Source organism: Vipera ursinii (genome assembly GCF_947247035.1).
Source record: "Vipera ursinii genome assembly, chromosome: 1".
Taxonomy (NCBI): Eukaryota; Metazoa; Chordata; class Lepidosauria; order Squamata; family Viperidae; genus Vipera; species Vipera ursinii.
Genome location: NC_139512.1, coordinates 6,348,049 through 6,363,595, shown reverse-complemented (window position 1 = coordinate 6,363,595; position 15,547 = coordinate 6,348,049). Strand labels below are relative to the sequence as shown.

Here is a 15,547-nt window from a genome sequence, read left to right as displayed (position 1 = left end):
TGCAATGTATGGCTGTGAAAGTTGGACCATAAGAAAGTCCGAGCACCAAAGAATTGAGGCCTTTGAACTTTGGTGCTGGAGAAGACTCCTGCGAGTCCCTTGGACTGCAAGGCGATCAAACCGGTCAGTCCTAGAGGAGATCAACCCTGACTGCTCTTTAGAAGGCCAGATCCTGAAGCTAAAACTCAAATACTTTGGCCACCTAATGAGAAGGAAGGACTCACTGGAGAAGAGCCTAATGCTGGGAAAGATTGAGGGCAATAGAAGAAAGGGACGACAGAGAATGAGGTGGCTGGATGGAGTTACTGAAGCAGTAGGCATGAGCTTAAATGGACTCCAGAAGATGGTAGAGGACAGGAAAGCCTGGAGGAACATTGTCCATAGGGTCGCGATGGGTCGGACACGACTTCGCAACTAACAACAACAGTTGTTCTCCACCTGCCCTTCACCCTGGCCATTTGCCCGCAGAGTCCAATCCAGTCAAAATTGACTGGCAGCTGGTTTCAGAGAGGTGCGATTCTTCTCAAATGTTTCCAGAAATATAGTGGCGCAGACAGTTCTGGAGACCCCTTGCTTCTGGGTCCAATTCAAGGTGTTGTTATCTATCATCTTTAAAGACCTTCATGACATGGGACCAGGTTATCTGGGGAGCCAGTTCGGCCCAGTGGGATTGGGGCCCCCCAACTCCCTTCAGCAGAAAGGGCTTGTTATGTATCCCACTGGTCAAGGAATTTCAGCTAGGCCAGGGGTAGGCAACCTTGGCTCTTTTATGACTCGTGGACTTCAACTCCCAGAATTCCTGAGCCAGCCACGCTGAGGGGAAAGGGAGAGGTTTCCAAGCTGAACCATGCTGGCTCAGGAATTCTGGGAGTTGAAGTCCACGAGTCATAAAAGAGCCAACGTTGCCTACCCCTGAGCTAGTGGGATGTAGGAGAGAGGCTTTTCTGTCTTGGTCCCCGCCCTCCGAAACATCTTGCTGCTGGAGGTGAGATCAGCCACTACTCTACTCTCTTGTCTTTAAAACTTGGCTTTGTTGTGTCTTCCTGTCACATTGGGCATCCAAAGAATATTGTAGTGCAGGGGCGTCCAACCAAAAAGCAGCATAATGTCCCTTCATATGAAGCAGATCATAAGAGACTCTTGCGACCGTGTTACGGTTTATGCACCTTGTTCCCCACGAATAGCTTATATGCCATAATTGGAGAATAGCATTAAGAGAAATGTAGGCTTCCCTGGCATATTTTAGAAATACACCCTCAGAAAGTCCAATTGTCAACGGGCAGCAGAGACTTTCTGCATTGTGCCGATGTCACAATCTGAAACCTTCGAAAGACCTCAAAAGTACATCGGCTCCAAACCCAGAGATATCCCCCCCCCAGCTGCTTTTGCCGAATTGTGGCAGATCAGAAAAGAAATAATGATTTTGTTTCAGCAGGTTGTTGGTGTTATTTGGGGAGGGGTGTGTGTGTGTGGTTTGGAGGGAGCGATGTGTAGAATTTGAAGAGATCGAGGACTGTCACGGAGTAAAAAACTCAAAAAGCTGAAATGTCTTGAAACTAAAAGCCACTTTGCCTTCTTCCCTTTGGAGCGTTTCCTCCTGCAATGTCCTCTTTTAGTTTCCAAGGCTTTCTCTCTCTCTCTCTCTCTCTCTCTCTCTCTCTCTCTCTCTCTCTCTCTCTCTCTCTCTCTCTCTCTCTCTCTCTTTTCCCCCCTTCTCCCTCTCTTTCTCTAGTTGTTCTCGTAGTTGCGTGGAGAAAGTTACACTACCTTTGCCAACTGTTTTTTTTCTTCCTCCCCGCAGTCTCACTATCCCGTCTTTTTCCCTGTCCTCCCCCGCTTCCCTCCTTCTAATTCTGAGTTGGACCTTCTTTTCTCTTTTCTGGCTATTTATTTAACTGTTTGTTTGTTTGTTTGTTTGTTTGTTTTTAAAGGATTTCTTCTCTCTCCCCCCTCCCCCCCCCCCAGTGGCTTTTCCTGGCCAAGTGGTGGCCGGGCAGCCATTGCTGCACTGGTGTCAAGCACGCTGCCCCTTTAAGAGGAGCCGAGGGGCTGGTCCCCGGGACTCCTGTGGTGGAATGCCAGCTGCAGCAGATGCCGCAGCAGCAGCAGCACGCCAGCACTGCAAGATGGTGTCTCCCGCCAGGGTTAACGACACTTAAGCTTGTTGTCTGGAACCAGTTCAGACCGGTTTTCTGGAAAGTGCTTTGTGTCTCCGACTGAATCCTGGGAAAGGGTCATGTGTAGATCCAGTGATGTCATGGGATCACAAACTGACTCAGCTCTCCTCCCCACCCCACCCCCACCCCCATCAGATATGTGTGTTTCTTGCAGGTAGGGTTGGAGAGGCTTGGCCAGAAGCAGGCCTCCCCCGGTGCATGTTCCCTCCCCCAAACTTAACTTTTTTGGAGCCCTTTTCCCTCCCAATCTCCCCAATTCCCACCTGATTCCTAAGGATCCGGAGCACTCTCGGAACAGACTTAGATGGTTGGGATGGGAAGAGTTACCCAGCTCTCCTGGTTTTTCAGGACGAATCAGGTGCCTTAACTTTCAGCATCAGCCTAAAGTTGCCAGTTTGGGGCCATGAAGAGTTGATGGGGCAGGGGGAAAGGAGCGCGCGCCCCCCCCCCCACTTTCTTCTTAATAGGAAAGGCTTTTCAGGGAGCCTTGAACACTTCACAAGAAGTAAAGCATTAAAGAAAATCGGGTATCTAAAATGATAAGAAAAACAAGCTTCGTTGACGGAAGGTAATGCTCTGGATTTCCTATGGGAAGTTAGGCATACTTGCATCTGTTTTTCCCCCCAACCAGTCTTGGCTTTTGATTATTAAATAGCGTAATAGAGGGGGGGATGAGTATAAGATCAGAGCAGAACAACTTAATTTGCCATATATGTGGTAAAATATGGCACCTGGTTAGTGTACTTTTAACATGTTCATTCTCTCTCTCTCTCCTCTCTCTCTCTCTCTCTCTCTCTCTCTCTCTCTCTCTCTCTCTCTCTCTCTCTCCCCTTCTCTCTCTCTTCCCCCCATTCCCTCCATCTCTCTCTTTCCCCCATCTCCTTGTACTTCTTTTCCAGAGCACCATAATGACGGAAGAAGCTTGCAGGACACGAAGTCAGAAGCGAGCACTTGAACGGGAAATCACGCAAAACGACGTGGACTGTAAAAAGATGAAAATGGACAAGGGCCTTTTGGGAGTCCCTGAGGCAAACTCTGAAGGGGGGGACCTTAAGCTAAAGACTGAATCTGGATCTAGTAGAGTCCAGGGATTGTTAAAAGGAGGGGAGATGAAAGCAACCATCAGAGTGGAGGTCCAGACAGGAGATGAGCCAGTGGATATGAGCACCTCAAAAAGGTAAGCAATCATAAATGAGTTTTAGGGATCAGGGGGCCGTGCCTCTCATTCACTTGTCCAGGCAATTGTGGGGGTGGGGGTGTTGAGGGGACACAAAATGTCCTGGCATATAATAGAAACCACAAGACAAGAAACGGCAGGACGCATCTGGTTCCTGTGGTATCGGTGGAACTCCCTGCCACATCATTTTTGGCTAGATTGGTTTAATATTTGCTCCGCTATTGGGTTTAACAGTCCCGGTTCTTTAGAACTGTTTTTCCCCCAACAGCATTTCTTCTGTCAAGTGCTGCTGCTGCAACGGCTTTTGCTTATGCAGTTAACCATGCTCATGAACTCATGTCTGACATGCCACAGTAGGAAACTTTGGGGAGAAATGAATGAGGACTCAGGTGTATCTGGAGAAAGGAAATGCTGAATTGGAGCGGCAGGGGAACCAAATGAGCATTCTGGAGGAGATGGGAGGGTTGGTTGAAGAAGAGGGCTTCTCACGTCTACTTGCTGATCCCAATGGCTGCACAGTGGAACTTCAGACAGGTTTTGCGTTGGCATTTCAGAAGCAGAGGGACAAACAGAATCGAGTATTGTAATTGTGCTCGGAAAGTTTCCTGGGAGTTTCTGACTAGTTGTGCTTGAAGCAAGTGCTGGGCTTGATCTCCCAACTATCTAATTATAAACTGGCCTGCAAGGACCTACCCCAGGGCTCCTCAAACGTGGCCCTTTTATGACTTGTGGACTTCACCTCCCACAATTCCTCAGCCAGCGTACCCAGTGAGATTTGTTTGTACCTAAGCTTCTCTGCCCCAGGGACACGGTGGCTCAGTGGGTTAGGACACTGAGCTTTTCGATCAGAAGGTCGGCAGTTTGGTGGATCAAATCCCGAGTGCCGCGTAGCAGAGTGAGCGCCTGTTAATCGTCCCAGCTTCTGCCCACCTAGCAGTTCGAAAGCACGTAAAAATGCAAGTAGAAAAATAGGGACCACTACGGTGGGAAGGTAACAGCGTTCCGTGCTAGTCATGCCGGCCACATGACCATGGAGACGTCCTCGGACAAGCGCTGGCTCTTCGGCTTTGAAACGGAGATGAGCACCGGCCCCTAGAGTCGGAAACGACTAGCACGCATGTGCGGGTGAACCTTTACCTTTACCTTTAAGCTTCTCTGATAAAACAGAAAAAAAGAGTGTAATTCAAGCAACGAGGAAGCATTGCTTTTGTTTATTACCCTGAATAGTTGCAGTTGCACATCTCTTCCTTGCCTTCTCCCTCTCCCTCCCCCCTTCCCCAAATTAATTTGTGCATTAACTGGATACCATTCCATGGTTCACCTGCTCATTATGGGAGCTACAGGTAGTTCTCAACTTACAGTCACAGTTGGGACCCGCATTCCGTTACTAAGCAAGATGGATGTTAACTGAATCACATCCAATTTTGTATAAAACCTATTTTTTAAATAGGTTGTTAAGGGAATCACTGCCGTTAAGTGGATCACAGTCATTAAGCAAATCTGGATTCCCCTCCATTGACCTTGCTTGTCTGAAGCCAGCTGGGAAGGGCTCAAGTTGCAATCAAGGCACCCTAGCCCACTGATACCGTCCTAAATATATGCCAATTACCAAGCACCCAAATGTTGACCACATGACTGTGGGGTTGGTGCTACCGTCATAAGGGCAAGGACCAGACATAAATAACATTTTTTCAGTGTTTTTTCACAAATGCAGACGCTTGGCAACTGGTTCATAGTTACGACGGTTGCAACCTTCTGACAAGCAAAACGTCAGTGGGGTAGCCAGAGTCACTTAAGGACCTTGTTACTAATTTAACAACTGCAGCGATTCACTTAATTGTGGCAAGAAAAGTTGTAAAATGGGGCAGAGCTCACTTAACAACTGTAAATAACTCAAGGTGCCAACTAATCTTCCTTCCTCATGTTTGCCTCACAACAACAACAACAACCCTGTGAGGTGAGTTGGGCTTAGTGTCACAACCTTCATGCCTAAGCCGGGACTAGAATTCACAGTTTCCTACTATGCAGGACTGTTGCTTTAACCACTAGACCAGTGATGTCGAACCTTTTAGAGACCGAGTGCCCAAACCGCAACCCAAAACCCACTTATTTATCGCAAAGTGCCAGGGCCGCATCAGCCTTGTGGTGCCCTCAGGGGGGGGACAAGGAGGCGCCTCTGAGTGCCGCCTCTGGCACGCAAAAACCGGGGGTGCAAAAAATGGGCCACCGGGCTGCAAGGTGCAAATGCGGCTGCTGCGGCACCGCAACATGCAGATACAAGGCACTGCACCACGCAAGAATGAGGCAGGACTAATGAGTATCACGCAGGCACTAGCCCTGCCCCATTTGCAGCACATGCATGCTCGCAGCCTCATGCGCGCACACACCCATGTAAAATGCTTCTCCCTCCGTTTTCTTGCAGTCCACCAATCGACAATGGTGGGTGACCTCTGCTCTACCACCTCTACTCGAGCTTACTAGTCGGCCGCTTCGCCTCCACTTGACCAAAGTGGCTCTTTGTATAGAGCAGGGATAGGCCACCTTGGCTCTTTTATGACTCGTAGACTTCAACTCCCAGAATTCCTGAGACAGCATGGCTCAGCTTGGAAACCTCTCCCTTTCCCCTCAGCATGGCTGGCTCAGGAATTCTGGGAGTTGAGGTCCATGAGTCATAAAAGAGGCAAGGTTGCCTACCCCTGGAGATTTACAATTTGGTTTAAAATACCAAAACGTTTTATAACATGGAGGTTCCCAGAGATCCAAGTAACACCGGATTCCAACTCACCTGGGTGACCCGGAACCTAAACTCTCTAGCAGAAATCTTGAAGACAAACTGAGAATGACAGTTTGGAAGGGGACAGTGTATGGTGTCTTGAACTCCTCGGAAAAGCAGTGGGATTTAAATGAATGAATGAATGAATAGACATTGACAAATGCACTGAGACGTTCCACTCGATGCACTGAGAAGAAAATAAGTCGATACTAGTAGTTCTCGACTTACGACCACAGTTGAGCCCAAAGTTTCTGTGGCTCAATGAGAGAGATTTGGTAAGTGAGTTTCGCCTTATTTTGCGACCTTTCTTGCCACAATTGTTAAGTGAATCACTGCAGTTGCTACGTTAGTAACCTGGTTGTTAAGTGAACCTGGCTTCCCCATTGACTTTGCTTGCCAGAAGGTTGCAAAAGGGGATCACGTGACCCTGGGACACTGCAACCGTCATAAATATGAGTCAGTTGCCAGGTATATGAATTTTGATCACATGACCAAGGGGATGTTGCAATGGTCGTAAGTGTGAAAAACAGCCATAAGTCACTTTTTTTTTCCAGCGCTGTTGTAATTTTGATCAGTCATTAAATGAACTCCCTGTATTTTGGGGAGGGGTGACAAGAGTTTCCATTGAACGTAGGCAGAGAGCAGCACTTTTGGCAATTCAGAAACAAAAACATCTATTTGTAAAGTAATATTGAGTATTTGGGACGCCTGTGGTTTGGACACTTGCTGGTGTGGGTGATTTTTCATCAAGTAAACTAAAGTCAAAGATATTTTATATTTTGGTAGATGTAAAAAATAGCAATTCACGCTAACTCTAAAAGACACGGATGGGGCTTTGCTTGTTTGTGCGGACCGGTTGTTGGTATGCCGTGGCCCAGTCCCGGCCCACGGACTGGGGGTTGGGGACCCCTGCTCTATAGTTTCTCTTCGTCTTGAGCAGGGGTAGGCAACCTTGGCTCTTTTGTGACTCTTGGACTTCAACTCCCAGAATTCCTGAGCCAGCCATGCTGAGGGGAAAGGGAGAGGTTTCCAAGCTGAGCCATGCCGGCTCAGGAATTCTGGGAGTTGAAGTCCACGAGTCATAAAAGCGCCAAGGTTGCCTACCCCTGGCTCTTGGCCATTGCACAAAGACCCACAGTGACCCACATTTGGTAGGGCCCACTGGGCCTCAAATTTTATCTGTCCCCTCCCCCTTTAAGCCAGCACCTGCTGACATTTCAGTTTCTAGCACAGGGGTGTTGCAACCACCAGCTTTCTAGCCTACTTTTGATGGACTTACCTTGTGGCTGTGTTTTACTGCAATCAAAATGAGCAAGGAGCCATTCTGGCTGGGAACTTAACAAACTGCAGTCCCAGCACATTTAAAGTGGGGGAGCCGAGGCTGGGGATTCAGCTGGAAATTTCCTAGATACAAAAGGTGCCTTTCCTTGAGCCGTGCCAAGTATTGTAGGCCTCTACATAGTGATCTATCCATGGAGTTGTTGCTCAAAAGAGGGGGAGCTTTTGATGGTCGGCAGTTTGGCGGGTCGAATCCCGAGTGCCGCATAGCAGAGTGAGCGCCTGTTACTCGTCCCAGCTTCTGCCAACCTAGCAGTTCGAAAGCACGTAAAAATGCAAGTAGAAAAATAGGGACCACTCCGGTGGGAAGGTAACAGCGTTCCGTGTGCCTTTGGCGTCTAGTCATGCCGGCCACATGACCACGGAGACGTCCTCGGACAAGCGCTGGCTCTTCGGCTTTGAAACGGAGATGAGCACCGGCCCCTAGAGTCGGAAACGACTAGCACTCATGTGCGGGGGAACCTTTACCTTTACCTTTTTACTGCCCAGTTATAAAAGTGCTCAGTGATCAGGGATATAAGTAGTCCTGGACTTAACGACCACAGTTGGGTTCATGCTTTCCTGTAGGAGATGACTAGGCTGAGTCCAAGGGAAGGGTCAAACGCGTCATAAGTCATGAGACCCTTCACACCCACAAGAGATCTTAAGTTCAGCCCACCTTGAATGACTCTCTTAGCTTTCTCCTCATGTCCCTTAATGGTCATTTGGCCAGATTCTTGTAGAGAGCTTAATCTTGCAATAAATCCTTATACTCATTTGAACTGCCTGATTTCCCGGGCATTTTACCTTTCCATTGCTAAGCAAAGTGGTTAAGTGAGTTGCGCCCAATTTTACCACCTTTTTGCCACAGTCACTAAGCAAATAACTCTAGTTGTTAAACGAATCACACATTCCTTAAATGAATGTGGCTTTCCTGATCAGATGACTATGGGGACCCTGCAACAGTTGTAAGTGCGAGGACCAGGTGATAAGTCACTTTTTTTTTGTGCTGTTAACTTTGAACAGTCACTAAATAAATGGCTAAGTCAAGGACTACCTGTATAGCTGCTTTTATTTCAACATTTAAACTCAGGATAAAATAGTTGGTGCAGATTTTGTACTAATGGGGGACAACGAGCTCCTGTTGGGGTCTTGGTTTTATGAACCATACACGAGTTCATTCACTTTAGTTCTGTTACCCTAAAAAGGCCTTTTGAAATACCTCACACTAGCCAGTCCATGTTTGCCAGAATTTTAAATAATTCCATTGGAATTAAAAACGGGGATAGTTGGTCAACCTGCTCTTCAGGGTAGACAGGTTATGCTGATGAAATATATTTATATGTATATATATATTGTGTATGTGTGTTTGTATCATCCCACCCCACCCTCCAGCTACTTTTCATTATGCACAATCCTGTGCTGGATATGCCTCTGATTTTTGAAGGAAGAGAGGTTTGGCAGAGTGGCGTTTTTCATTTTTGTCTTCCTGTTTGCAAATAAGTCACCTTCTTCCTCTTTTTGTTTATTTGAAGGGGAGGTGTTCAGATTTCTCCTCCGATGTTCTGGTGGGTGCTTAGAAAACTTTTAACAAGTTTTCCAAGTGACCCACAGTTCCCAGAGGTGTTTTGAATTGTAAATGTGTAGGAGCCTGTGTACTACCAATAAATGTCAGGAACTCCCCAGATTTAGAGACCAGGCGGTTCTGAATACCAGCTTGTGGGAATTTTTTTCCTTCCACTTTTTTTTTTCCCTTTTTCTGCGACATCTGGGTGGAAAGCAGGAAGCGTTGCAAAATGGACGTGCGCTCTTATCTGAAAGAGCTGCTGCTAAGTCTTTTAAGGTGATGCTGAAGATACAACTCAGTTTCCTGATAACCTTTTCTTTGAAAAAAAAGTTGCCAAGATATATTTGAAACTGTGTGGGCACCATTTGATGAAATCTCAGAGGCAAAATGCTGTTTGGATACTGGTTTAACAATTTGAGTCTTTTTCTCTCTCCTCCATCACTTATTTTTCTTGTTCTTTTAAGATTCTAGTCAAGGGAAGGAGAATCCATAGTTCTAAAAGTAGCTAAACTGCCTTAGCTTCCATGACCAGATATGAAATACTGCTCAGCAGTATCCATCACTTTTATTTTGTAGTCATGTTTGGCTTGAAAATATGGATAATGCATGTAGACTTTTGCTTAGTGACCACACTTGGGACCAGCAACTCAGTCTTTACCTGCCATGGTCACTAAGTGGAAAGTCCTGGCCGCACAGCAAGTTTATAACCTTACTTCCACTTTGGTCATTAAGCAAAGTGACCTGGTCACTAAGTGGGGAAAAAAAACATATGACTACAACTTCTTTATTCTGCCTTCTGTATCAACTCTGCTTGTCGCGAGCTGGGTGTGAAGTATACATACGATGATGGTGGGACTCCACAATGGTCATAAATGTGAGGGTTGGTCACAAAGTTGTTTTTAGCACTGTCGTAGTTTGAAACCGACTGCACAAGGCAGTCGGTAAGCGAGGACTAGTTGTACTAAGATGTTAGCAACCTCTGTGGATGGAGTTGAAGTTTTCTGGTAATTGGAAATAAGCAGCTCTGCAGTGCCCCTCCCCTGATAAAAAAAGAGAGCATAAATTATGCAAAAGAGCTGATTATTATCAGGCTAGGTTGCTAAGTTAGAGGTACGAGATCTTGGTTGCAAGGTTCAGCTTAGTGCAAGATTTTAATTCACTCAATATCTACTGTATATAGCCTGACTGCCCGACCAGCTTGAAAGTGCCAGGCTGGGCCTAGCTAGCTTTTATCACTTTGTCTCCCTTTTGCTCAGAAGCCACCATCATTCCGTGGTGGCCCGGCTAGGCTTCATGACGACTCTTTGTTCGGGAAAATTTGAGTCAAGCAAATTAAAAGTAACAGCAAGGTGGAGGAGCATAAGTTTCAGCTGCTCCCTGACTCCTAGTGGATATCTTGCTGAGACCTGGCCCCAAACAGTGCAGACCCCCACACACACCCCTCCTCAAGCTAGGCATTTATTAATGATTCTTCTCGTGTTCCAGCAGACACAAGTCAAACGGATTCCCAGATTTCGAGGAATATTATTGGCCATGGATTCTGTAGCCTTCCCCTTTTTTATTCAGCTTCCGGTAGCCAGAGGTAGATCTCTCTGTATTAAAGGGGGGGAGGGGTGTCCATTTAAACTGCTTGCTGAGAGCACAAGGTCAGCTTCACAAACTGGGCTTCCTAGAATTATCACATTGTCCTCCAACTGTGGTTGTTAAGGAACCGGCTGAGGTTGCAGAGAGCCGGGCGGGGGAGAGAATCATATGCTGCCTAATTTTCTCCTTGGTCAAAGGCAAGAGATCTATATGATACTCTTGTTTTTTTTATTTTGAAAGCATCCAACATCAACCATTAGCAAATAGTTTGGAAGGAGATTACAACTATTCTGAAAAGTAACAACAGATGCAAGGAGCTGAAACTGTCTTTCTTTGTTGTTGTTGTTACATCTATTCTTTTTGCCAAGTTTGAAGACCCCCCCTGCTCTAATCAAAAGACATCCTGTCCCCATGAAATGCAACAGGGGGGTTTGGGGGGGCACGGATCTTGAAAAGTTGATATTCCCGAGATGTGCCTATAGAGGTAGTCCTCGACTTACAAAGTCTTGTGCAACTCAGTCCTATATACATGGTGTTTCTGCCTTCTTTTCTCCCCCCCCATATTTTTTTTACTAGAAAAAAAAAGTGAGCAATTTTGCGACAAATCTGCCATTGTAACTTCAAACAGTCACTAAAACAAAACTTTGTAAGTCGAGGGCTACCTGTATAGGCACATCTCGGGAATATCAATTTTTCAAGATCCGTGCCCCACCCCCACCCTCGGTTGCATTTCATGGGGACAGGATGTCTTTTGATTAGAGCAAGGGGGTCTTCAAACTTGGCCCTTTTATGACTTGTGGACTTCAACTCCCAGAATTCCTCAGCCAGGCACACTTACAACATTAAAAATTCACAAGGTAAAAAGCATAAAACCTCACCTTCGCCAGGTCCACTAACAAAACTATGTCTTCTGGGCCTTTCAGAAAAACAGGAAGGTAGGGGCCTATTTGTGTAACAATGGCAACAAAGATAAATGCTTTCCCTACTACTTTTTCTTCTTGGAAGGAGATTGTTGAAGTGTATTTTAAAGAGGAAAGATTGCTTCCGTAAAGTGATGTTCTGCCTCATTATTCAAATTATGCAGTCTCTTTTGCTGTAAAGTAAGTCCAGTCCTCAATCTGGATATCCCTATTAGTAAGTAACACACACAAACACACACACACACACACACAGAGAGAGAGAGAGAGAGAGAAAGAGAGAATAATCAAGGGTGGGTTGACTTAAGGTTATTTGGGGTGATGTATCACAGCAGGCCACAGCACTTAGGTGATCTTAGCAATGTTGAATTGGATCAGATCTGATAAGTATCTGGAAGGGCAGCCACTAGGAAATCCCACGGCTGCAGGCTGGACTGAGAATAGAAACAAAATGTCCTCAGTGAGCATTTTTCTGATGTTTTATGTGTTGCATTTTGCCATTGCATTGACATTTTACTGTGTTGGCCACCCAGAGTTGTTTTACATGAGATGGGCAGCACTATAACTCTAACAAATTAAAAAAACTAGAACATAACCTGAGAAAAGATTTTGGCAAGCCGCTTTCATGGGTCCAAATGGTACCTAAGCTACTTAGATTTTATTTATTAAAATTATACGCCGCCCGTCTCACGATCCAGCCACTCTGGGTGGCCAAGGAAGATGCCGAGAAAGCTACCTAAAATTGTCCAGGTGGTCCCTAAGAGTCAAACTGGACTCAAGTGGGAACTTTACCTGTATTTCCTCAACCGAAGTGTAATACAGAGCGCATTCTGGGCCCCCGAGCATTTGCTCCGAGTCTCTCAAAGTGAAGTGAAGCGAAGTTCCTAATTTCTCTCTTCCCCCCACTCATCAAAAGTCAAAAACCTTCCGTCAAGCTTTCTTCCATTTCATCAGCATTATTCACAACAGCCTCTCTTTCCTTGGTGTATCCTTTAGTGCCGGGGACTGCACTTTATAACCTTCGGCCATAACTCCTGTGAAGCTGCATCCCCTGGACATTGCTGAATGCCAGGTTGCAGATTGATTCATGGTAGGATGGCAGCCTTCGCACGCGCGCCCCCCCCCCACTCTTTTGTGAGCGTCTCGTGTTGTCTCCCTGAGACGTCCAGTTCCTTGAATGTGTGTGTTTGTGGTTTCTCTCCCTTCATTCCATTTTCTTACCATACCTGTCTTAATCATCCCTCTCTCCCCCCCCCTCACCATTCCACAAAATGAAAGCGATGTGTCACAAAACCAGTTCCAACCGGTTTATTACCGTAGCTTTTCCACTACGTGGGAAGGAATGGTTAAAAACGTCATGTGACCGGCAAAGCATGTCCCAATCAGTCACATGGTGTGGGGATGCTTGTTACTTAGAATAGAGGAAATAAGCATTTTGTGATGATAGTGGATCAAGGGGGAGGCTCAGGTGACCGCCAGCCACGTGCGCTCCTGATGAAAAACTTCTTTGCAAATACAGGGAACTTGCTACTGTTTAATTTATATTAAAAGGTTTTAGGTATGTAATAAGGATTACATTCAAAGCAAAAGATACAGTAAATGCGAAAGTGAAATACGAAAGGGAGCAAAAAAAGAGAAAACAGCCAATAGAAGAAAATTTAAAAAAAAAGAAATAATAGAAGAGAACAGAAAACAAAGTCCCTCTTTCAGGAAGATGGGCGGTGTAAAAAATGTGGGGAAAATAAAATAAAACATAAAAAGAAGTATAAAGAAATGGTTTCTGGTTTTCCTCTTGGCAAACGAATACAGTTGAATGTTATACATACAATTCGATTCAAACTTTTCTGTCTTAAGATCGTGTCATAAATTCCTTCTTTCCGTAATCGGTTGTGTCTAATCCTCAAAACCGGAAGTATAGAATTATTTTCTTTTTTTATGCAAAAAAAAAAAAAGTCAAGAAACTTGCTTCTGCCACATCTGGATTATAAAGAGGACCGGCGATTTCTCTTAAATATTGGGCAAGGCGTTGATGTCAAATGAGAAATCTGCTTGTCCAGGGAAATTACATCTGCAAGACTTATAAGAGGATTGATGTCAGGTGCAAGTACAGGGAGTCCTCGACTTATGACCACAATGGAGACTAAAATTTCTGTTGCTAAGTGAAACATCTATTAAGTGAGATTTGTCCCATTTTACGACCTTTCTTGCCACGGGTGTTAAGCGAGCCTGGCTTCCCCATTGACTTTCCTTGACAGAAGGTCGCAAAAAAATGGATCACTTGACCCCGGGATGCTACTGTAGAACTGTCATAAGTATGAGTCATTTGCCACACTTCTGAATTTTGAGCACGTGACCGTGGAGATGCTGCAACCGTCGTGGTGAAAAAAAATGGTCATAAGTCGCTTTTTCCGGTGCCGTTGTACCTTTGAATCGTCACTAAATGAACTGTTGCAAGTCGACTGCCTTTACCCTGGAACAGGAGTTGAGTTCAAAGTTTATTGCAATGCTACCTTATATACAAGGGACGCAGTGGCTCAGTGGGTTAGGACGCTGAGCTTGTCGATCAGAAGGTCGGCAGTTTGGCGGGTCGAATCCTGAGTGCCGCGTAACAGTGAGTGCCTGTTACTCATCCCAGCTTCTGCCAACCTAGCAGTTCGAAAGCACGTAAAAAATGCAAGTAGAAAAATGGGGACCACTACGGTGGGAAGGTAACAGCGTTCCGTGCGCCTTTGGCGTCTAGTCATGCCGGCCACATGACCACGGAGACGTCCTCGGACAAGCGCTGGCTCTTCGGCTTTGAAACAGAGATGAACACCGGCCCCTAGAGTTGGAAACGACTAGCACGCATGTGCGGGGGAACCTTTACCTTTACCTTATATACAAGAATCTGATCTACTAACAGTCAAGCCAAATTGGCTTTAGACGGGGTCAACAGAGGAATGTGTGCGAGATAGAAATGTCCTTTTTTGTAATATTAGTTTGAATCCGGTGCGCCATGCTTTTTCCAAATGCATTTGTCTCTGAGTCTAATGTAAAAAGATTTTTTTGATTCGGGACTTCAACTTTTGTTTTAATGCTCATAGTAAACTATTGCTTTATGAGAGTGCCCTCTAGAGGAATTTGTATGTATTGCCATTTTCACCTGAGCTTGCTTTTACAATCCTTTTCTTGGGATGGAAGTTTTACTTCAATAAAAACTTCTTGGTATATTTTCTTGGTAAGTGCTTTGTGGTGCCCCCCCCTCTTCTCAGACTGTTCCACTGCAGAAATAGGGAGGGGGGGTCAATTGAATCCATCTGGGGACAAGTACTTGATTGACTGGTTCAAACTCAAAAAGAAGCCTTTAATTAAGTAACTTTCTGCAGTTGCCTCCAGGAACTTTTTAAGATTAGAGTTTGAAGACACATAGATTATCTCTGAAAGTTGGCTATCTTGCAGCTCTGTGAAAGTCTCTCTTTTAAGTTTCTTATTCTTGCAGAAAATCAGTGAAAGTAAACTAACTGCTTCTTAGGAAGGAAGAAGAAAATAACTGCTAATTTTGAAAATGTGACCTATTGACAAATCATGAAAAACAGCTTAAAAACACAGTTAAATGAAATAGTCTTTAAGCTTAAAGAAAAGACAAGGAAAAGCAAAAATTATAAAGATAAGAAGCAAAGAAAAAAAAGCTACCTTATATATTAAACTTCTCAATAATCGCTGGTTTATTAATACCACATAGTATTATAATAAAATCAATAGTAAATATTATTATAAAATTTCGAAAAAAAATCTCTGACAGAGCAATACATGTTGTTTCATCATTTGACTGGTAGAAAATACTGCTTTTTTCCAAGATGGACAAGTCACACATTTCTAAAAGACATTCCATTCTTTAACATCTGGAATAATATTTTCTTTCCTTTCTCAGTATAATTCTTTTAGCTACCCCCGCCGCTATGCTTGATCAACCATAATTCCTGATAAGGAAGTTCCAAAGCTTTGTACATAATTTGATATCACATTAACATCTTTAACACTTAGCTCCAGTTGATG

At 45.0% G+C, this 15,547-nt stretch overlaps 1 protein-coding gene across 1 annotated transcript in view; it reads left to right on the top strand.

The window, feature by feature from the left end:
- GATAD2A (GATA zinc finger domain containing 2A) overlaps positions 1–15,547 on the top strand; it is an 87,836-nt gene that overhangs the window by 52,931 nt on the left and 19,358 nt on the right. Inside the window, exon 4 of the mRNA XM_083363673.1 lies at positions 3,077–3,354. Within this exon, the coding sequence (XP_083219799.1) occupies positions 3,077–3,354 (278 nt within the window). The remainder of the gene's footprint in view (positions 1–3,076; positions 3,355–15,547) is intronic.